Source organism: Nuphar pumila, chromosome 10 (assembly GCF_984573655.1).
Source record: "Nuphar pumila chromosome 10, dmNupPumi1.hap1.1, whole genome shotgun sequence".
Classification (NCBI taxonomy): domain Eukaryota; kingdom Viridiplantae; phylum Streptophyta; class Magnoliopsida; order Nymphaeales; family Nymphaeaceae; genus Nuphar; species Nuphar pumila.
The window spans coordinates 6,592,250-6,614,202 of NC_143258.1; the positions used below are offsets into that span (position 1 = coordinate 6,592,250).

The window sequence follows — 21,953 nt, forward strand, 5'->3', positions numbered from 1 at the left end:
TTTCAAAAAGAGCAAGAATAGAGTGCATTCATAAAGCAGAGACATGTCCCCGGTGTGTTCAGGCATACAAGTTCCAGATTTCACAAGCAATAACAAAACAGACAGCAAATAAACCAAAGTTCGCAGCAGAGTTTTAATATATACATGCATGACCAGAAAAATGCTCTCTCTCTCTCTCTCTCAGGTAGCCTCGGCGAATGGACGGTGCACTTTCCCTAATGCCTGCCTCAGGAAGCTGCTTCCACATTTGTCATGGCTAGCAACTGCAAACTCCAATAGATTTGGACAGGTAGAAATGCAGTCGACATAACTAACTCCTACTCTTGGCTCGTCCAACCTGTCCACCAGAATCCCATCACTAGGAGGTAAGGGTGCAGGTGCATTAGCAGATGAGGGTGAAGGTATGTCTAGCCTGTAACGAAAAATATGAAAAAAAGAATCATGAACATGTAGAGGAACTACAACATTACATCTATTCAATCCAGATAAGAATTTAACAAGAGTCTGAACCTTGAATGCAGATTATCCAGGTAGACAGTGCTTCTCTTAGAATGCTGCTTTCTGCCATTGCTACTGCCATGGGTTGACTTGCCTTTGCCATGCTTGTGCTTCTTGTCCTTCTTGGCTTTGGGCCGAGGTTGGTTTCTGACAGTATGGGAGACGGTAGTTACTGGAGGATCAACAACACCTGCTGCCCATGTTACCCGGGGTTTCGATTTTTGAAGAACACCTTGTTGCTCACGCCCACCTTTCATTGCAGAGAGCAGCTTGACAGAAGCCTGAAATTAAATCCCATACGACACACAGACATCAACTTCAGTCAATGTCCATTTTCTTGCATTTAAATCACATATGCTAATGTAAACGTGAAATCGTTCTTTACGCAATTGTCATAAAAAGTACGATCATCCATCCCTAACAAGGGTGACAAGGTGGTTTCCGACAGAAGGATCACAGCAAAGTAGTATGCTGAACAAACTTTAGAAAACAATCTCCACACGTTCCACCAAGACCCAATAAAGTACTTCAACACTAATAGAGACCCATCGATCGTTCTTTCAATGGTTGTTCAGTAGACGAACTTGCCCCACTATAATCCACTATGCTGCTTCACTGCTTGGTATTCATCAGAGTTTCGTGCAACTTCGGGGTAGTTTCATTGGTTTTAATTTGGAGCTAAACGTAACTCTCAACCATGTTCAATTCCCCTTGACAACACACAATAAAAGTATACAAAGGTTAACATAACTGCAGCAAAAGCTGCACCTTGGACATGTCCACACTCTGCTCCAATACTCAACTCTAGGTCTTATGTCATGTGGAAATGGCTAAAAGGACATGGAACACGCTAAATCTCTAGGTTTCTGTGCAGCATTCAGAACCTTATTTCACGGTACATGAGAATCACAAGGTGGCCAGGCCAATCAAATACAACAATCTTCAATTGGTCAGAAAAAAAAAAACAAAATTTCAAAACAATGAGGGAAAAAGAAAATATGGCAGCAAGTATAGAATGTAAAAGAGAGCCTTACTGGCAGCGAGTTTGAACGAGAACACACTGGAACATCTGTTGTTTGGGAGCTTTGACCATGTGCCTCATCCTTCTCAATCATATTCATTGCATTCAACTTTTGTGAGCATGGAAATGTTGCAGACCTGCCTAATTCTCTTCGCAGAGTACAACCTGATGCTGACTTTGCATCATGCTCTGCTGCAACAGATGCTTTCTCTGTATGATCTTTGTGCTCACCAGCCATTTCTTCGGTTTGAGAAGGAAAATCATTTTTGCTCATGTGCGCAAAATTTAATCCTTCACCAACATGATCTCCAATATGCATATTATTAATGACAGATCTAAGATCTTCTACTACTAAATTGTCTTCCCTTATTGCTGATACAACTTGCTGTTCTTCACAAGATTTTCTATTGTAGGTCTCTCCTGCATTGCTGCAAACATGTTCATTCTCACACGTAAGTGATTTGTTTGAGCCATATTGAACAGTCATATCTAACTTAGAGCCGAACTCTTCAGAATATGAGATGTTGCAGAATATGAAGGAAGCCATCAACAGCAGCATATACCTGCGTACAAATAAAAGACATCTAAGAGATGGCGTTTAACTAAGAAGAAAAATAGAATCAATAGATACATCAAAAAACCATTTCACACATTCTTAGATTATATCCAGTAGATCTCTAAAATTCTAACATTTGATACTACTAAAAGATGATAAAGTGAAAAATAAGATTTCAAAAGAAAAGGAGAAAAAAATGTATTATACCTGATAAAAGAGTAAAAACTACACCCATTTTCACATTCATATCCACCTAGAATCAATGCATACACCACACCCAAGAAGCAACAAAGATTTAATGTTGGCTTTTTTGCATCAAGGCAATGCCTTTTTCTTTTCACCTTAACCATCAGACTACTTGCTCATGCATAATCAAACACAAAATTCCCACAGAATCCTTTTGCACATATGCTGCTTCATCCAAGCTCTCTTGGAGCCTTAATGAGAGTAAAATTCACCACATGCTCAAAAAACACAGCATATTACAAGGCTTTGTCATATGTATTAGCAACATATTCTTGCAATCCTACAACCAACATCTTAAGTATCATAATGAATCATATGAAATGTTAAGATATGGTACTGTATCGGTCCAAACCTGATTGGATACACACTGAAACTCGGTCCTATATCGTATGTATTATACAATACCAATAGAACCGTAGTTACCTTTTCCCGATGCTTTTTCTTTTATTATTTTTAAGAGGTCTGGATAAATTTGGCCAAACCTTTTGGATGTAAAGGGTTTCTTTTTAATCCTCAAACACACCTTAACATATCTAAGAGGGGGTTTGTGTGTGGGATTTGAGAGTTTTAACTTTTAAGAGAGGCATTTGGGAGTTTCTGGTGTTTTTCATCTTATATAATGATTTCGTGTCAAAAGAATTTCATTTCAAACCATTAAGGGAAGGTGAACTTCACTAATTTCACAACTTTTTAGAGCTTTTGAAGTAAAAAAATCTCCTTTTTTTTCCTTAGTTTTTCTAACTTTTAGAGTGTGATAGCATAGAATGATTTTGCATGATAATGGTTTCTGTCTTTTTAATCTAAATTTATCAATGGAGGGACAAAGGCAAAGAAACATAAATGAACTCACGTGAAAATGTTGTCAAGTAGTTAACTACGAAAAGATTCCAATATGTCAAGTTTGTTGGCTCAAGGTTCTCAATGGAGTTGATGGCTTCAATAATTTCAAACAACATAATGTCGGAAGTGAGTACTCTGTACGTTCATGGGTATCAGATCATGTTTGTACTGAAATAGTTGGTAGCTTCAGAAAAGGAAAGGCACAGGATGCACAGCCATTTCCAAAGGCACAACCTGCTCAACCACTGCCAAAAGTACAACCACATAGCTGCTGCCAGAGTCATCCTAGGTTTCAAGGATGAAATGGTCGATGAAGGGCCATCATCACTCCAGCCATCAGAGAACATTCCAGATTCTATGATGAACTTTTAAATATCTACATTCCAAGTTTAAGTAGTTTAGTCTTAAGGTTAGGGTGTTTAGAGTTGGATCTCGATAACTAGAAATTTAGGAACTTTTGATATTAGATGAAGCTTTTTTAATGTCACGAATTATGATCTAGTAGATCAATTTCAGATTGGATTGAACTTTAAATTTTACAATTGTGCTCTAGACTTTTAATTATTTATAGTGGTCTTTGTTGACTCTTATCATGTTGTACATTTACTGCATTAATTAGCTTCTCTCAGTATCAGTGTTTCTTCTTCTTTTTTGTTCTTTTAGGATTATGTTATGCAATTTACAATTCCTAGAATATGTTATTATACAATTTAATTTTCTTATAATTATGACCCCAGTTACGATACACATTTTACAACCTTGACTACAACATATATGAACATATGGATGACAAACAATTCATACACAGACAGATCATAGCGTGAAGAATATTGTGTAACCAAGACACCTTAACAACAATAGTGCGCCTAAAGTGTGCTGCCTCATGTTGGCAAGAATGCACAAATGCTTGTTTTACAGAATCAAGATATGATTCAACATTAGACACGACAATGCCATGAGAAATACATATGCAATGAGGGATGGATATCTGATGATAGAGAATCTTAAATGCACAGTCAATCTTTGGCTTATGTTCAACTGTCTGTGACTCAAAATGGTGCACAGACTCCACAAGAGATGAGTTTTCTACACAGATGAAAGAAATGGTTAGTTACAAATTTCATCAGCATTCTTGAGGACGCTTTGCAACTCAAAAGAAGAATTAAGCAATTCCACAGCAGCTATTTTTTCTACATCATGTTATTACCATGCCTCACGATTAAGTTGCCTACTGTCAGTTTTACAATCAGCATCATGCTGGAAAATAGTGGAAAGTGTTTGGAGAGAGGGGATCAGAAAATTCCTAATGCTAGTAAATTAATGCATAAAGAATATCTGCATCTTAACCTTCCAAGCTCCATAGTCCAACGGCAAGAGGAACTAACAAGATTTGTTTGTTTTGTCAATAAACAGCACTATTTAAAGGACAGCCCTTTTGGGATCACATAGGTTAAAGTAGATCAAGCTTTTACAGATAACTAATGATTACCGTTTTAACAAATAAATTACACTTCCAGCACACAATCAACCACCTTTTCTTCTCAAGTTCATGCCTCCTACTCCATACTAGGAGTGGCAAAATCAATGCATATAGAATATCTACATCCTAACCTTCCAAACTCCATTATCCAACGGCAAGAGGAATCAATAAGATTTATTTCGTTTGTCCATATACAACACTATTTAAAGGACAGCCCTTTCGGGAGCAGATATACAACAACAACAACTATGCCTTCATCCCAAAACAATTGGGGTCAGCGATATGAACCAAAAAAGAAATTCATTTTGGGTCTTCCACATGAATCCTTTTCCTCCAATCATTTCTATCCAACGCCATGTCCTCGGTGAGGTTCAAAGCATTCATATCCTTTCCTATCATCTCCATCCAAGTCTTCCTAGGCCTAACCCGATCAATAGCACAAACCTCATCGCAACGAATGAAATGAATTACAACTAATCATAAAAAAGAAAAAAGAAATCTTACTTGGTGATACTTCCGAGTACTTGCAAGCCCTGTGAACAAATCCAAAACTTGCAAAGCGAACGGAAAGCAAAAAACCCTCGTGACACCACCACCACGGATCCAAGACCACCAGTATATCCTATAACCTCTGTCGTATATCTCGATATTGTTCGAAATAGCAATCAAAGTATTTGACTATTTAAAAGCTCTGTTATATTCTCCATACTTTCACACCGAATATTAACTAAGATTACCACGCCGATTCCACTTCTCGAGATGTTTCAGACGATGCGAGAAAGTACTACAGTAGGAGGATATGGAAGGCATGTTCAACGGCCGGCGGACCACCTCTCCGGCCACCGCAGACATCGTCTCCGCGTCAAAACAACCCCAGAACCCCGTCCGAAGCCCCGATCTCGAATCGAACGCACCGAAACCCTCTATCTGAGCAAGAAACCCTGGAAATCGCGTCGCAAGATGGGCCGATCGGCCGCAATCAGCCCATCACAGAAGCTGAAATGAATCGATGAGGAGATGAAGTCGATCGGAGATCTCCGGCCGTAAAACCGACGCAGATCGGAGGGACCGAGCACGCCGGAGAGAGAGAGAGAGGGAGAAACTTGTTGCAGACAGATCTGTGGCGACGAGAGAGACGACTCCGTAGCGTGCAGGAGAAGAAATGATCGGAGTGGGAAGGAGAGGAATTTATAGGCGATGCGGTCTTGGTGTCGCGTTTCCGGAGGCTGGTTGGCTGTAACCTATCCGTTCATGACACGTGTCTTCAAAACAATAGAAAGACCCTTAAATATTGCGTAAATTATTAATTTTGCCCTCCTAATGGAACGTTTTGACCTGGTCGCAAATCCCGTTATTGGGAATTTTCTCGGCAGAAGAAAATCTCGGGATAAATTAAATTTTATTTTGTTTTTTCGAAAAACTATAAGTATTTTAAATTTCAAAACATATAAATAAATGCATATTTAAATATAATTGTCGCGATAATAACATGATAATAACATGATAATATCATCATAAATTTTAAAAATAGGCAACATGTCGACATATCATGTTTTTCTCAGGATTATAACAATCTAACGGTGAAATTGAGAGATTTATATATATGATTATGCTTTTTGACGGATTGCTAGGAGTGGTTAGTGGGTCGGATACACTACCTATATGAGCCCGACCCGGGCAGATGGAACGGTTTTCAATTAGTAAATGGGTTATGACTTCTGTGGGATGTTCATTGTATTAAATGGATATATGATCCGGTTTGGATTCATGAGATAGGGTGCAGTAATAGGATATAGACAGTTAGATCCGGTGAGAACGGGTTGACTCAAATCATGGATCGGTGACGGGATCCAACCTGTTGACAGCCTTGAGTCGCTTGCAGCCACCATTGAGCGAATGAACGATTCAGACTACGAAGCTATGTCACAAGGGGGTAGAAACGGTTAGATACGGGACAAATCACGTCAGATCCAAATCCAAATCCAAAACTAAATTGCAAACCAATGTTGTCAGTATTGGTTTCGGCCTTGAATCGTTGGGTTGCCATTCAGCAGCTGTATCTTCGGATGGTGATACTCAGCTGAAACATCCTGTATCAGCCCAAAAATAATAAAATTTTATTATGTGTTAAATGATTATGTGGCATGTGTTAAAACTATTAAAATAATTTTAAAATAATATAAAAACATTTTCTGGTCTGTTTTACATTTATTAAATATTAGCCGTATTGGCCCTGCCACAGATACTGATAACATTGTTGCAAACAGTATACCCAAAAGTGAAGTGGATTGAATTAAATACCAAAAACAAGCTCTTAACATGAAAAAAAGTGCAATCTATTGGATTTTGATTTGAATCCAAATTGAATCTGATCTAAAACAGTTATCTAAATCCAATTTAGATATAGAAATGATATGATTTACCTTCAATTTTAATTGGATTGCATACAATGCTCAATAAATGATAAATAGTAAGATTTTGAATTTGTTTGAGAATTTTATATCCAAACCATTGTTGCTAGAAACGAGTAAGATTATTGGTGTGAGTATGCGATATTGATACAGGTACATGAGGGTTTAAAAAATTTTAAGTGCGTTTGTATTTGAAACAGGTATTGATACGAGTTTCTAATATACATAAATGTTGTTTGAGCATTGATTAGCCTAAAAGGCATCACTAAAAACTCACAGTGGTTCTATCACATCTTGAACGTCATCTTTTATACATCAAAATCTTTGATCTTCAACTGGTGGTAAATGGATCGGAGATCTATTTTTGAAAAGACCTTTGCATCCCAAAGTTGATCAAACAAATCATTTATACGTGAGAGGGGATATTTGTTCTTGATTGTCACCTGGTTCAACATGTGATAATCAATGCATATGCACATTGATTCATCCTTCTTTTTTACGAATAACATAAGTGTGTCGCATGGTGATACGCTTGACCGAATAAATCCCTTATTCATCAGTTCTTGAAACTGTTTGTTTAGTTCTTCTAACTCTTTGGGTATCATCTAATAAGGAGCCTTAGAGATTAGAGTGAGACACGATACCAACTCTATAAAAAAATCAATCTTCCTCAAACGGGGCAATCATGATAAATCATCAAAAAACATGTTTGTTATGTCTTTAACAACGGCTAAGACCTTCATAAAGGTCGTTCTTGGTTCCACCAGGGAACCACTGGCCAGAAATGCTTCATACCCCTTCTCAACATAGAACTAGGCTTTGAGCACCAAAATCATCTTGCCTTTGTTAGTCGACCTACTAGCCATATACTCAAGTGTAGGTTGATCAGGTCAAATAAAACGTATTTGTCTCTCGTGACAATCCATACAAGCATAGTGCTCGTACAATAAATCCATACTCATAATAATGTCATACCCAATCGTGTTTAACACTATTAGGTTGAGAGTGAGATTTTGCCTAGAAATAATGACCTCCATATCTATCAAGTATGTGTGAGTGATGGTCTTATCGCTAGAAAGTGTTACCACTTCCAAAATGTATTTCATCATGATAGGTGTCAAATTTATCATACTAGCAAAACGTGCGGACACGAAAGAATGTATAGCACTAGTATCAGACAATACTCTAGCATCATATTTGGCAATAAAAATAGCATATTCTATGACATCTACATCCTCCTTCAATCCTTTCATTGTAGTTGTGTAGACATGTCCCATAGCTTTCTTTTGTCTCTGTTGTTGTCGTTGTTGGGTTGTTGATGGTCTTTAGGTGTCGTGTTCTGCCTATTTTGCATTGCGATTTTGGGACCGTTCCTGATATAATGTCTCATCTCACCTCATTTTAAATACGCTCTGGTGTCCCAGTAGCACTGACCCTTATGATGCCTCGTGCACCTCAGACACGTCTCAATAGGTGGTTGCGATTGAGTAGGTCCATATTGTTGGACTTGAGGTTTCTTAGCATGCGGTGCACTGCTCTGCCCGCGATAAATCTCTGATTCAATTGCCTCTGATTTTCTAGAGCCTCTTAGGTTGAGTCTTTTTTGAAGACTCTTAGTCCTCCTATAGTATGGTAGCCATCTCGATGGCCTAGTTCAGACTCTGTAGCCGACTAATAAAGTCTTTAGTCCTTAACCTATTTTGTAGCCCATAAACATACTTATTGGCGTGAGCCTTGTCCATGGTGCAGGTATTCGAGCAATACTTCTTCAGATGCCTGAAGTTACGTGTGTACTCTACTACCTTCATGCTACCCTATTTGAAGTCTAAAAACTCTTGCATTTTGTGATATTTGTAAAAAAATAGGTAATGTGGATCTATTTAAGAGCTTTTTATATCCACCAAAAAATAGCAAGGTCCACGTACTTCTCTTATTGGGGTCTTTGTACAAAATGAATCTTGCCACCACTAGCCCCACCTAATCTAGGTGTAGCGGATCCACATCTTTAAGGAGTTGTATCAATTGAATGGTTTGCACATGTTGAAAGAAATTGGAAGAATCAAAAGTGCACCCGACTCGAGGTGAGTCTTATCCAACCCAAGCAAAACAATGCGAGAGCGGAGCATGGTCAACTGGTTCTAGGATCCATTTGAATCAATTTATTTCTTTTAGTATATTTATTATATTTTAACTGAATATTGGATATTGGGTTGGCTTTTATTTTATAGTTAGGTATTGGATCCATCTGGGATCCCTATTATATTAGGGTTTTGTGTTTTCTTTATAAAGGTTTTTATTTTAAAAGAAAGATTAATGAGTGAGTTTTATGAGTATTTATCTTTAATTTTTATATATTTTTTAGATCTCTAGCTTCTAGCATAGTGCAAGAGTAATTTTGTAGATAGTAGAGTTCTTTGCAAATCTGACAACAGATTTGCATCATGGTCCCTTAATTTTTTTTAACCCCTTTAAAAACCTAATTACTTATCATAATTACATGATTCAAAATAAGTTTCATACTAAACAAACGACCTAGATTTTTTTAATGAAAAAAGTGATTTCTACTCAATAGTTTGACTGCTTTCATTAGTAACCAATATTTTGCACACACACACACACACACACATATATATATATATATATATATATATATATAAAGAGAGAGAGAACTGCCTACACCAAAAAAAACAGGTGAACAAGGGAGGATATAGTGCTGCCATTGGATACTGCATATCTAATGACAAAAAAAAGGGGTTGTCTTTAGCAGTGGTCGCTACCACAGTAAAGACCCTTTCAGTGGACAGCTCTTTGATAAATATCGTGATATTTATAAAAATATCGCTGATATATCCCGAGAAATTGCATGAAAGTTTAAAATGATAATTTATTGCGAGATTTTCAAATTGTGACAAATATCACAATATTTATATTTTTAAAAGATATTTATCATGAAAACCCCCAAGATTTTTATTTTTAAATGTGTTTTATTTATATTTTTTTATAAAAAATAAATTTTTTATTTTTTATTCTCAAGATTTTGCAAAAAATGTGAGATTTATGAAAAATTTTAAAAGTCTCCCAGAGTTTTTTTGCCTGCCTAGATTTTGCCGTTTTTAACTTTTGTCACTACAGTGGACAGGACTTGCCTTGGACATCTATTGTGTTTTCTAGTGTGTGTGTGTGTGTGTGCGCACACGTACGTGCAGACTTTTTAGTCTCACAGTAAATTCTAATTTTGTTTTTGTTAATATCCCCACTTCTCCACTTGACTTATCATGATATATATCTCCCCCACTGTCCTCATCTTAAAGGTGTAACTGGGTCGGGTATGCCCAACCTGGCCCGGCCCAATGTCCCCAACTGATTATACCCAACCCTGCCTGATTTTAGTAGACCCATGGGCTCAGGTCAGATCCAAAATGTAGACCCATAATGAAAATAGACCGGGTCTTGGGTATTGTAAATGAAAACTAAAACCCATTCGGTCCCGACCTGCATTTTATGTCCGACCCAAATGGCTCTACATAATGTAAAACTGAACTGACCCAAACTGGTTTATATGTGAACCGATCCAAATCGAACCCCTTGAAACCTGACCCACTATGAACCCATTTTTTAATATGATATATAATTTACGTATTTTTATTTCAACTTAAAATGATTGGCTGGTATCATAATTTGTTTTTTATGTTTACATTTTAGCATTATTTAAAATAGTTGATAAACTTCTCGTTTGCTAGCATATAATCTTCTTAATGAAAAGCTGATTCCCTAGTTTAAGTATTTTTTGATTGACGGGTAATTAGGTCTAAAATACCATTCATATCATGACCCCAACTGAAACCCAAACCCGTTAAAACCCCAACCTGTTAACCCATATGAGTCTGCATTCTTCAGCCATACCCAGACCTGAACTCGAACCCAAATCAAGATGGGTCGAGTCTGGGTCTAATTCTTAGACCTGATTTAAAAAATGGGTTTATTGAAGACCCGACCCTATACATACCTGAGCCTCTTAACCTATATGGATCCACAATTTCCAGATGTACCTGAACCTTGACCCAGACCCGAATTAAATTGGGTCAGGTTTGGGTCTAACTTTTAGGTCTGATTCAAAATGGGGTCTGATAAGACCCGACCTGGTTACACCGTACCTCCTTTAACGATATGTTCTCTCTATTCTATGGAACATTCCCCTTCCAATAATTCATCTATGCCCCTCTAGCAGTGAGCATATTAAGTGATCAAAAGAGTGATTTGGCATCCTCACCGTCCACAATGTACACAAGGACCATGAGATCCTTGTGAGATGAAGCAATGGACGGTGAAGATGTTAAATCACTTTCTTAAACTGATTTGACAGATCACCTGATCTTCTCTCTCTACCAAACTCGACTGGAAGTTTGAAAAGCCATAAGACCTACTAGGATGATTTGAGACTGGACCTGATCCACTTGAATTTGGTTCAGTCAGCGAAGCCCAAAGGTGGATATCCCAAGCAACCTGAAGACCAGCCTGAATCCTGTAGGTTTTGAGTTGGGTCTAGGTGGATCAGACCGAGCCCTTTAAGCCCGACCTGTTCACCAGTTGAGCCAGGTCAGCCCGATTCTTATCAGGCTTGGGCTGCACATGGCAGCTTAATCTAACAGCCGGTCTGGTACCTGGGCCGTTGCCCACCCTTAGGTAACACTAGGGGTGTCAACAGGTCTGGTTTACCTGGACCAAACCCTATAGGGTCCGGGTATGGTGACAAATAAGAAGACCCAGGTCCGGACTCGAAGGTCCGATTAATACATGGACCCGGGTATAGTTTTTGAAATGTTATACCAGACCTGAGTTCCGATTTAAGACCTGCAATTTTTCAATGCAAAAATGAAAAAAATAATATTCTACCAGGTATGGTCCGGGTCTGGTTTATGTAGTTCTTTTCGGATTCAGGTATGGTTTCTCTTATAGTAGACCTGGGTCCTGACCCGACACCACACTAAAAAATCTGGTCCAAGTCTGGTTCTACCTGGGTACAAACCAAACCCGACCCGTTGACACCCCTAGGTAATGCCCTACCAAATGAAAGCCCTAATTCACTGCCTTCCAAGGACTTTGAAATCAGATGGTTTATAAGGCTCAGAATTTGGTTGGTTGACTTAAGTAGAGTAAATCAAGCCACCAAGTCAACCACAACTCCTTTTGCTCTCACTTACTCTCAGACCAGCTTTGTATTGATAAGTAGTGTGGGTCTCCTCATTCGTCTGCACCAAATAGGGGTGGGCAAGGGGTCGAGCAGCTCGATGGGACAAGCCAACCTGGCCTGCCATGGGTCGGGTTGGGCCGAGGTTTTAGGCTCGGGTGCATTAGGTACCGGACAGAAACCTGGCCTGTTATCTACATGGGCCGGGCCTGGATGGATCTGAGTTATTTAATATTTTTTAATAATACAAAAATAAAAAAATTAACTATTATGATAAGGATTTTTTGTTTTAATTCTTGGCCTGTATAGTTTAGTTTTAAGATCTTTGTAGTTTATAGTTTAGTTTCAAAATCTTTATAGTTTAGAGATGAAGATTAGTATATGAGAGGTTGATTAAACATATTTTTTTTTTAGCTATCATGAACTATCAGTAGTTCACTTATGACTCATGAGATTTTAGTATGGCTTTTAATATTGTTAGGGCTTTAATTGTGTTTAAATTATGTAGTTGCCTTCTGTTAACAATGACAGTTTGACTCAGTTCTCAATTGCATGGTTTTTGCTTATTTAATTGTTCATTTCTTCTTCTGATTATTGCTTATTTTATGTCTATAGTAACTTGGTAACTATTACTATTTACCTAATTAGTTACATTATAATTTTATGGAAATGGGAAAGATAATTAATTGGGTACATAGGAAGTTAAGAACTTTTATTTATAAATGGATTTAGGTCGGGTCAAAACCAACCCAATTCACATTGGTCCGTTAGGCCAATGGGTTGGGCCATGGGTTGCTCTTCAAACCCAAGCCCGTTAAAAACCAGGCCCGACTTCTAAAGGGACCTGAGCCCAAGCCCGACGCCCACCCTTAGCACCAAATAACCCCTCACCCAATTGAAGTATTCTTCAACAGGGTTTGTGTTGAAAAGTGCCCTCTTACTTTCTAGTAATTGGTTGGAGTTAGGGGTGGCAATCAGGTCGGGTTGGCGGGTCAGCATACCTCAACCTGAACCCAACCCGTTTATTAAACAGGTCGGCTGTACGTAGCAAACACAAACCCGACCCGTTTATTAAACGGGTAACCCGACACGACCTGCCAACACGCTTAATAAATGGGTTGGGTCGGGTAAACGGGTTGGCAGGTCAGGTTGGGGGGGTCGGGTTTGGTGGGTTGACCCACCCGCCGAACCCGTTTAGTAAACCGGTTAGCCAGGTTGGCATACCCCTAACACGAACCCGACCCGTTTAATAAATGGGTTAGGCGGATCGACCCGCTTATTAAACAGGTTCGTTTTTGCCAAACCCAAACCCACCTAAGAGGCGGGTTGGCGGGTCGTGTCAGGTTTTGCCACCCCTAGTTGGAGTCATAATGGAAGAGAGAATTATGTTGTTCCACCGATCAACCCAAAATTTACACCTCTGGCCATCCCTCGCATCCCCATTCGAAGAGCTCACCTATCTGGCCCCATGCCTCTAAAATCCCTTTCCATGCCCAGGATACTCAAAACCTCAACTTACTGGACAATAAGTTTCATTCAGATACTTAGCATTGACAAAATTGTTCCAAAGTCCCTTTCTAGAATCCACCATCCCAAACATAGAATCGTGGAATTCCATTCAATGAGGCCTTGTTTGCTTCATTCTCATGGGAAATGCTTTACATGAAAATGGGCACTGATTTTTTAAAAGTGCTGGCAACTTAGCTCATGTGAAAGTTTTTCATGTAAAAACGTACAAATGAATTTACATATAAAAAGTGGTAGATAGTGAAAAAAAAATGTTCACTTTACTAACATGGCATTTTCTTACCATGATAATTTGATGTTTGTTTTATCCATGATAGGAAAGGATTACACTTGTTTGCTAACTTAGCACTTTCCCATGTAAGTTGCATGAAACAAACAGAGGCCTTAAGCTTTGTAGATTCAACCCCCCCCCCCGCCTCCTCGAGAAGCGGCTGCGCAGGCTTTCCCATTTTATCATATGCAACCTTTTCTCATTTCTTGCACTCCAAATGAAATTCCTGATACACTTTTCCTGCTTCTCTTAAAAACCTTTTGGAATCTTGAAAACTATGAACCAGTACATGAGAATACTCGTCTGAACGCGACGAATCAGACATAGCTTACCTATGTTGGAAAGCAGGTGACTTTTCCAGCCTGCAAGTTGCTTCTGAATTTTTATGATACATCCTCCCAGCAAACAGGGAATGCTCCTGTGCTCCACCCCGATATATTCTGCAATTGATTCGCCTTTTCTCTAGTTAGGCTGATAGGAATAACCTATGATTTTAGACGGCTTGTCAAATTGATTTCACACACTCATATGCACACATGATTTTAGACGGTTTGTCAAGTTGCTTCTAAATAATGTTTTTCTTGTAGTGTTGGTTCGGGTCGGGTCCGGGTAAACCAAGCCCGTTGACACCCTACTTTCAGCTGACAGATTGGCCGAGCCTTCTAGGGCTAGATAAAACCATAATTAGTATAAAAAAATATCGTAAAAAACTGTTTTATCACATTAATATCATGATAAAAATACAAAATAATGAACAGTTTGAAAAAAAAAACTTTTTTTTTTCACTATTCTGCGAGTCTTTAAATATATCTCTTAAAACAAGGCTAAGATCATGAGTCCAACACTTATATAATTAAAAGAATAGAAGCATGCTTATGTCATCCAAACTACTTTTCTAGATTTGCTCATCTTGGAATTTCCAAGAGAAGAGCTTGTATTCAAGTCAACCAAGAGTTCACAGTAGTGCTTCTGTTTTTCATTACCAACCCAACTACTCAAAGCTTTGTTAGTTGAGGTTAGGTTATTTTATCCACTAAACTTAACCAAACAACCATAACACCAATAAGAACAAGCAATCAGCACCCCATAAAATTCTCATCAGATCATCAACCTCCCCTCATATACACACTAGCCATGACTTCTTCCTACATGAGACATGGCCCTTCTCTGCTGCCCACAACAATGGCTTCTTTGGAAACCAGTTCCCCTGTTGGAAGGCTTCTTGAATTGATCCAGAGACCCTTTTGCATATATGCTGTTTGTTGGTCTGTCCTCCTAACAGTGGTTGTCATGGTGGTATCTTTTGCGCCGGAACTTGCTTATGTTGCCGCAGTGTCGCCTTCTTCGGGCTTCTCCAGGGCATGCAACCAGGGTGCCATGCATGGATCCGGCTCAAGTGGGGCCAGTTTCCGGCTGCCGATGGAAGAACCCGGCGACGTTCTCTGCATTCCAGCCCACCTCGTCCGGCAGTTCCGGGTGGATTTCATTGTGCCACCTTTGTTTGCTGCATTGGTTGTCGCAGGCTCTGCTGGTCTTGTGCATGCCATGGACCTCTGTAGGGAGCCCCAATGACTCTCTCTTTCTCTCTCTCTTTCTTTTTCTTTTTCTCTGAGCAGGTGCTAAGAATTGAGAGACCTTATCAGGTCAGAGGAACCTCTAGTGATAATAGAGGCAGAGGTGGCTTGGATGCCGTTCATCCCATGGATGAACAACAACCCAAACACCACCATTTATCTTCTTTTTCAGCTGTTCACCTTTTGTGCTTTAGATGTCATTCATCTACAAGATGAATGGTTGTAAAAATTGTATGATCCATATGAGAGGTAAACTATCCAAGCATAGTGTTTGGGTTGCCGGTTTGTTTCAAATATTAGAATAAGCTAAATGAAGAGTTTTTAGAGGTCTTTATCAAAGAATGATGATGCCCTTATTACTAAGGGCTCGTTAGGCTGCTCCTTTGAAAACATGATTCAGAATCACACGGGGTCTCATGTGATTTTGAATCTCAAGTAAATTAAAAAGTGACTCGTTTGCAAAGGCAAATGGGATTCACTTTTTCACAGCTTACCTTTTTATGTTCGGCAGCTTATACAAATAAGATTCACTTTCTCATTCAAATAAGAAAATTTAAATGAGAAAGTGAATCTCATGTGATCCAAACGAACTGGTATTGGTGAGGAGATGAGAGGGGTGATGGAAGTGGAAGAAAATGGAGATGAGGCTGGAGTTGTCAACCAGAATGTAGTTAAAAAATGACTCATCTCCGCTCCAAACAGCATCCTTACCTCCCAAAACGTGGTTCCTAAACACCTGTGGAGTTAAATGGTATTGATTATATCCTCATTAAATACCATCTCCAGCTCCCAAACAGAGCCTAAGTGGACACATGCAGAGCACGTTTGTAACACCCTATAAATATCTATAGTGATTACAATTATGCAACACCTTTTCAAGTTTAGTGTGCAAGTTGTGATTGTGATTCTCACTTGAGGGGCTTCTTATTTGAATCTTGTGAAAGTGGGTCGCAAATAATGGATAATAAAGCTTTTAAATCACTTGAGATCCGATCCGTTATATCACAGCCAATCACATGAACACATTTTGAGTGGGGCAAGCATTTTGTTGTTGTGGGAGGTTTTGGGAGGAATTCAGTGGCAAGAGAGATCTTAATCCAGTAATGACAATTAGGAATGACTTCGTCTCAAAATCCTGCCCTCCATCCCCGCACGAGTTTTGATTTTAACTTTCATCCCTGGTCCAAATGGGGCGAGGGGAAGCAGATCAGGTCATGCTGAAAATGAGCGTTTTTGCTCATGCTGACATCGTGGCCATCCGATTTGCATTTTAAAAAACTCAAAAGTCAACAAAAACACGTGGCATTCATCCAAAAATGCAAACAGACGGCCACGATGTCTGCATGAGCAAAAATGCTCATTTTCAGCATGACCTGATCTGCTCCCGGGGCGAGGTGGAGCCCCATTTTCCCTCGGTCCACTGCCATCCTTAAGAAAGACAGGGGACGGGCAAGGCAGGGATTGAAGATGGTATGGAGAAAATTTCAAGTCGTTTTCCGCCTCCATCTCGCATGGGTTTTGATTTTAACCTTCATCCCCCTTTCATGTCCTCCATCCTCTATTCAAACGGAGTGAGGCGGGGTGGGGCCCATTTTCCCCAAGTCCACTTCCATGACAATAGATTGTGGGATGGATGCCCCTTTCCTATCTAGATTTAGATGGCAAAAAAAAGGGAGGATCGGCTGTGTAGGGAGAATGCTCATCGGATGAAAACTGCTCGTGGCCAGTGTTGTTAGGTTATGTGGTTGCTGACTAGTTGGATTTTCGCCAATGATGGGTGCGGGTTGCTCCAAATGAATGTTGGTCTTGGTGTGACGATAGGTCTACACCACCCGAGCTCACCAAGTTGCTAGTGCTTACATACGTGGTGCTCATTCAGACCTGATAACATGCACCTGCGTGTCCTCGGGGGGAACATATAACCTGCTTCGGGTGACCGGCTTACACTTTACTCTTTGATCTGAAACAAGATTCCTCAACAACAGTATTTTTTGAGGGTTTGGTTGTGCATCCTCTGTCATTGGGGTTCAGATAAGGTCATTCAGTCATTTGACGATAGATTGTGTCCATCTGATGCTCACCACGTCGCGAGTAGAGATGCCAGTGGACCGGGGCGGGGCGGGGGATAAGGTCTCCACCCCCCACCCCGTTTCCAAATCCGAACCTCCATCCCCGTTTCATGTCCTCCATTCCCGGTCCAAACGGGAGCGAGGCGGGGCGGGGCGGGGGAAAGCGTAAGTCCATCCTTCATCCCGGGTCCAAACGGGGCGGAGCCCCGTTGTCCCCCGGTCCACTGCCATCCCTAGTCGCGACTCGCGAGCATCTTTTTGGGTTAACAGCGTAAATTACGCCGTTAACCTTATATGGGTTAAAACGCTTCTCCCCGTCTGTAAATAAAGAAAAACTCGTGAAGAACGATCTCGGAATCACGATGCCCTGTATCGCTGGACGTGATGAAGTCGCCGGTGAGCCTCTGCATCGGCGTCACCTACGATCGCTCCAGCATCCAGCGCTTGCTCGATGCCGGCCACAACACCTGCCCCTTCCATCATGCAGCCTCTCCCCTCCAAGGACCTCCTCCCCAACCTCACCCTCCACCGCCTCATCCAGTTTTGGTCCTCTGTCACCACCTCCCTGAACCACCAACCCGACGACCACCTGCCGGACCTCCTCCACGGCATTCAGGACGGTGATCTCGACTCGATCGTGAGGCTCTCTGCTGTTGTTCGCTCCGGCGAGAGGAGCCGAGACGCCGCTGCGAGTGCCGGAGGCGTCGTGCGCTCTCCGCGTGGAGAAGGGGATCCAGGTTCTCCGGGAGACCGTCAAGGTGCATGTGTCGATCCTGGCCGGCGGAGATGCCCTCGACTCCGAACGCGCTCGCCTCCTTCACAGCCGTCCTCTCCGATGGCGACGACACGGCGGCGGTGGCGACGCCGAACACTTGCATCCACCACCGTTCCGATCATCTAAGGCCGCATCTTTAGCGATCCATTTTATGCTAACACCCTAGCCTTGCGCATCACTGATTTGAGACAACCAAACTCCATGAACATGTAAAAGCTTCTGAAACCCTCTGTTGAATCATCCTGCTATCACCACCCGCTACTCAGAAACAATGGGTTGAATCATCGATCCTATGCTAGTTTCAACATTTTGATTCACACTTTCTCTCTCATGGTCGTTTCTCGCTGATCATCGTTATGCTCTGCATCTTTGATTAGGGTTTCGTTCCTCTGTTGCTTTGAATTCCAAGCTTGCTCTCTGAACATCTTTATTGATATTTCACGCATCAGATCTTATACAGTCAAACACACAATCGAAGTCGCCACTCTAATATCACTTTGATGCACCCTTTGATCTGGAGGATGCTGAAAAAATCTATGCTATTCTAATCCTATGAACTAAAATCAAAGCAAGTAGGAAAGTAATGAAAATATAAAATAAATTAATGCAAAAATTTGAGAAAATAACAAGAGTTCATCAATCAACTTTTACATAATCACCTTTTGCGCTTTGCCCCCCCCATCAATCGAGCTGTTTGATACCAAAATTGATGTAAACCCAAACCAGATTTGCAGAAAAAATCTAACCAAACTGGGATTTGACTAAGAAAAGCAGGAAATTAAAAGAAACAACTGATAAACAAGTGAATATTAGAGAAATAACAAAAGTTTAAATAAAGTGAAAATACAAACAACAACAACTACGCCTTCATCCCAAAACAATTGGGGTCGGCGATATGAACCAACAAAGAAAATCATTCTGGGTCTTCCACATGAATCTTTCTCCTTCATTCATTTCTATCCAATGCCATGTCTCCGGGGAGGTTCAAAGCATTTGTATCCTTTCCTATCACCTCCATCCATGTCTTCCTAGGCCTACCCCGACCTCTTTTAACTAAGATATTTTCCCATTTTTTCATCCTTCTAACTTGAGCATTATTAGGCCTTCGTCGAATATGTCCAAACCACCGTAAACGATTCTCTCTCATTAAATAAAGTGAAAATAAAATACACAATTATCTTAATCTTCCAAGCTACCAAATCCTATGAACATCTCATTTATAGATGAGAAAAACCTAATCTTGATAAACCTAAACTTGCTATTTGATAAACACAAATTAAGAAAGTATCCTAATCTAGTAAAATTAATAAATTCGGATTCTGATCTATTATATAAATCCAATTCTCGTTACAAAGATCCCAAATAAAAGATATGGATATAAAAGGTTCCAGCCGGCTCCTACGTCAGTATGATTTTGAAATTTCATATCAAGCTTGGTCTGATTTGGGTTACGATTAAGATCCATAAATTTTCAATTTTTTTTGGGATTAGCATTAGTACCCGAACTGACATGAACCTTGATAATTGGGTATGGACATAAAAAATGTCGACCTGACTAGTATTCTGACCAACCTGCCTGAGTAATATGTAGGTTGGATTTGTGTTCTCAAATATTCAACTTGACTTGGCTTTACCCAAAGCATTTTATATGTACTTTTAGTGAATATAAGCTTCTTAAATTATATGAACCAACGTTTAAGGTTTCATTTTCTTGCTTGACAACCCAAGCTCTAAATAGAATCTGGCAATTAGTTATTTGGGTGGGTGAGTTTGGCTATAGCCTGATGGTAGGGATGGCAGTGGAACCGGGCCGCCCCGCCTTGCCTCGTTTGGACCGGGGATGGTGCCGAGGATGAAGGTTAAAATCAAAACCCATGCAGTGATGGAGGCGGGGATGGACTTACGCTTTCCCGTCTTGATCTAATCCTTCTGTAGGTATGGCAGTGGACCAAGGGGAAATGAGGTCACGCCTGGCTTCACCCCGTTTGAACCAGGGATGGAGGACATGAAACGAGGATGGAGGTTGAAATCAAAACTCGTGCAGGGATGGAGGGTAGGATTTTGAGACGGGATGGGGGTGGAGACCTTGTCCCCCGCCCCTGCCCCGATCCACTGCCATTTAGAATTTGGCTATAAGCTTTTAAATCACTTGTTGACAACCCCAACTTGATTTGAATTATGTAATTCTTGTAAGATTAAAGTACAATTTTTTCTTACAATTGGTCGTTTCAAAACTTGAGTCCAGACCCAAGACTAGTACCTCAGAGTTGGATTTGATTTTGGTGAAAGCCTGGTTTTTTGACAACCCTAGACAACTACACTCTGACTCAGGGTTTTTGAAAACGCTATAGAAAGATGAGAAACATGTTTCCTGAGAAATCATTTCCGAAATGGAATACACCACATTTTTTAAACATGTGGGAAACACATTTCCCATGCATTTCCTATGTGTTTTTCACAAGTTGATCATGTGTTTTCCAAATGTTTTCCTTTTGTGAGATGCATGTTTCTCATGTTTTTGTAATTTTTTTTTTGTTAAATGTTTTCCACATGAGAATCCCAAGTTTGTCCCAAAGATTTTAAAGGACAAAAGACACATTTTTTTGTGATATTAAAATAAAACGATTTTGAATTTTGTAAAGAGGAGGTCAATAACTCCACCTGTGTATAACTGTTTAGTTATACACTGCCGGTCCCAAGCTCAGATAAAGGAGGAGGGTTGCGGTAGGCCAGTGACAGCCAGCATAAAAACTTAGTCATACCTTATGAATATGAACCAATATGAGAATTTCGTTGGGGCGTTCCCCACTGAGCGACGCGTTGTACTCTATAGGCTTGGAGGCAGTGATAAATAGGCAAGGGTTGCTACGTCATCGCCAAGAAGCGACGCGTCACACCGGTTCCTTCACTTTGTTGGACGGGTGGGGGTAAAAAAGTTAGTCCAAAACCATAAAATTAGGTTAGGTACTTGGAACATAGGGTCTTTAACTGGTAAGTTGGTAGAGTTAGTAGATGTTATGTGTAGGAGAAAGATTGATATTTTATGTCTACAAGAGACCAAATGGGTAGGTGAGAAAGCAAAAGTGATAGAACCTTGAGGATATAAGATTTGGTATACAGGAATAAATAGGAATATAAATGGAGTAGGGATTGTTATGAGTCGTGAGTTTATATATAATGTAGTTGAGGTCCGTAATAGGATTTTACTTATTAAATAAGTATAAGGTACGGATATTATTAATATTATTAGTGTTTATGCACCTCAAGTAGGTTTAGATGATTCCATTAAGCGTCAATTTTAGGAAGATTTACATGGAGTAGTACAAGGGATATCTTATGGAGAAAAGCTTTTCATCGGCGGTGACCTTAATGGACATGTAGGCATTAATAGAGATGGATTTGAGAGTATCCATGGAGACTATGATATAGGAGAAAGAAACGAAAGTGAAGAAAGGATTTTAGATTTTGGTTTGTCCTATGATATGATCTTAGTAAAC

At 40.0% G+C, this 21,953-nt stretch overlaps 2 protein-coding genes across 2 annotated transcripts; one reads left to right on the forward strand and one right to left on the reverse strand.

Moving 5' to 3' along the window:
- LOC149823390 (uncharacterized) lies at positions 1-5,799 on the reverse strand. The gene is made up of 4 exons (XM_090018805.1): positions 5,146-5,799; positions 1,533-2,082; positions 511-779; positions 1-412 (listed from the first exon to the last, which is right to left on the reverse strand). Exons 2-4 carry the CDS (start codon positions 2,076-2,078, stop codon positions 181-183), a joined length of 1,047 nt encoding a protein of 348 aa, XP_089874931.1. The 5' UTR covers positions 2,079-2,082; positions 5,146-5,799; the 3' UTR covers positions 1-180.
- Positions 5,800-15,172: 9,373 nt separating this feature from the next.
- LOC149823391 (uncharacterized) lies at positions 15,173-15,610 on the forward strand. The gene has a single exon (XM_090019949.1). It carries the CDS (start codon positions 15,173-15,175, stop codon positions 15,608-15,610), a length of 438 nt encoding a protein of 145 aa, XP_089876075.1.
- The last annotated feature ends 6,343 nt before the right edge of the window (positions 15,611-21,953 follow it).

Bases quoted from the DNA above. Each gene is read 5' to 3' on its own strand.
- LOC149823390 (XM_090018805.1), bottom strand. From the start codon at position 2,078: ATGCTGCTGTTGATGGCTTCCTTCATATTCTGCAACATCTCATATTCT. The intron at 780-1,532 runs GTAAGGCTCTCT...ATTTAATTTCAG, and splicing joins CTCGTTCAAACTCGCTGCCA to GCTTCTGTCAAGCTGCTCTC. The intron at 413-510 runs GTTCAGACTCTT...TTTTCGTTACAG, and splicing joins CTGGATAATCTGCATTCAAG to GCTAGACATACCTTCACCCT.
- LOC149823391 (XM_090019949.1), top strand. From the start codon at position 15,173: ATGACTTCTTCCTACATGAGACATGGCCCTTCTCTGCTGCCCACAACA.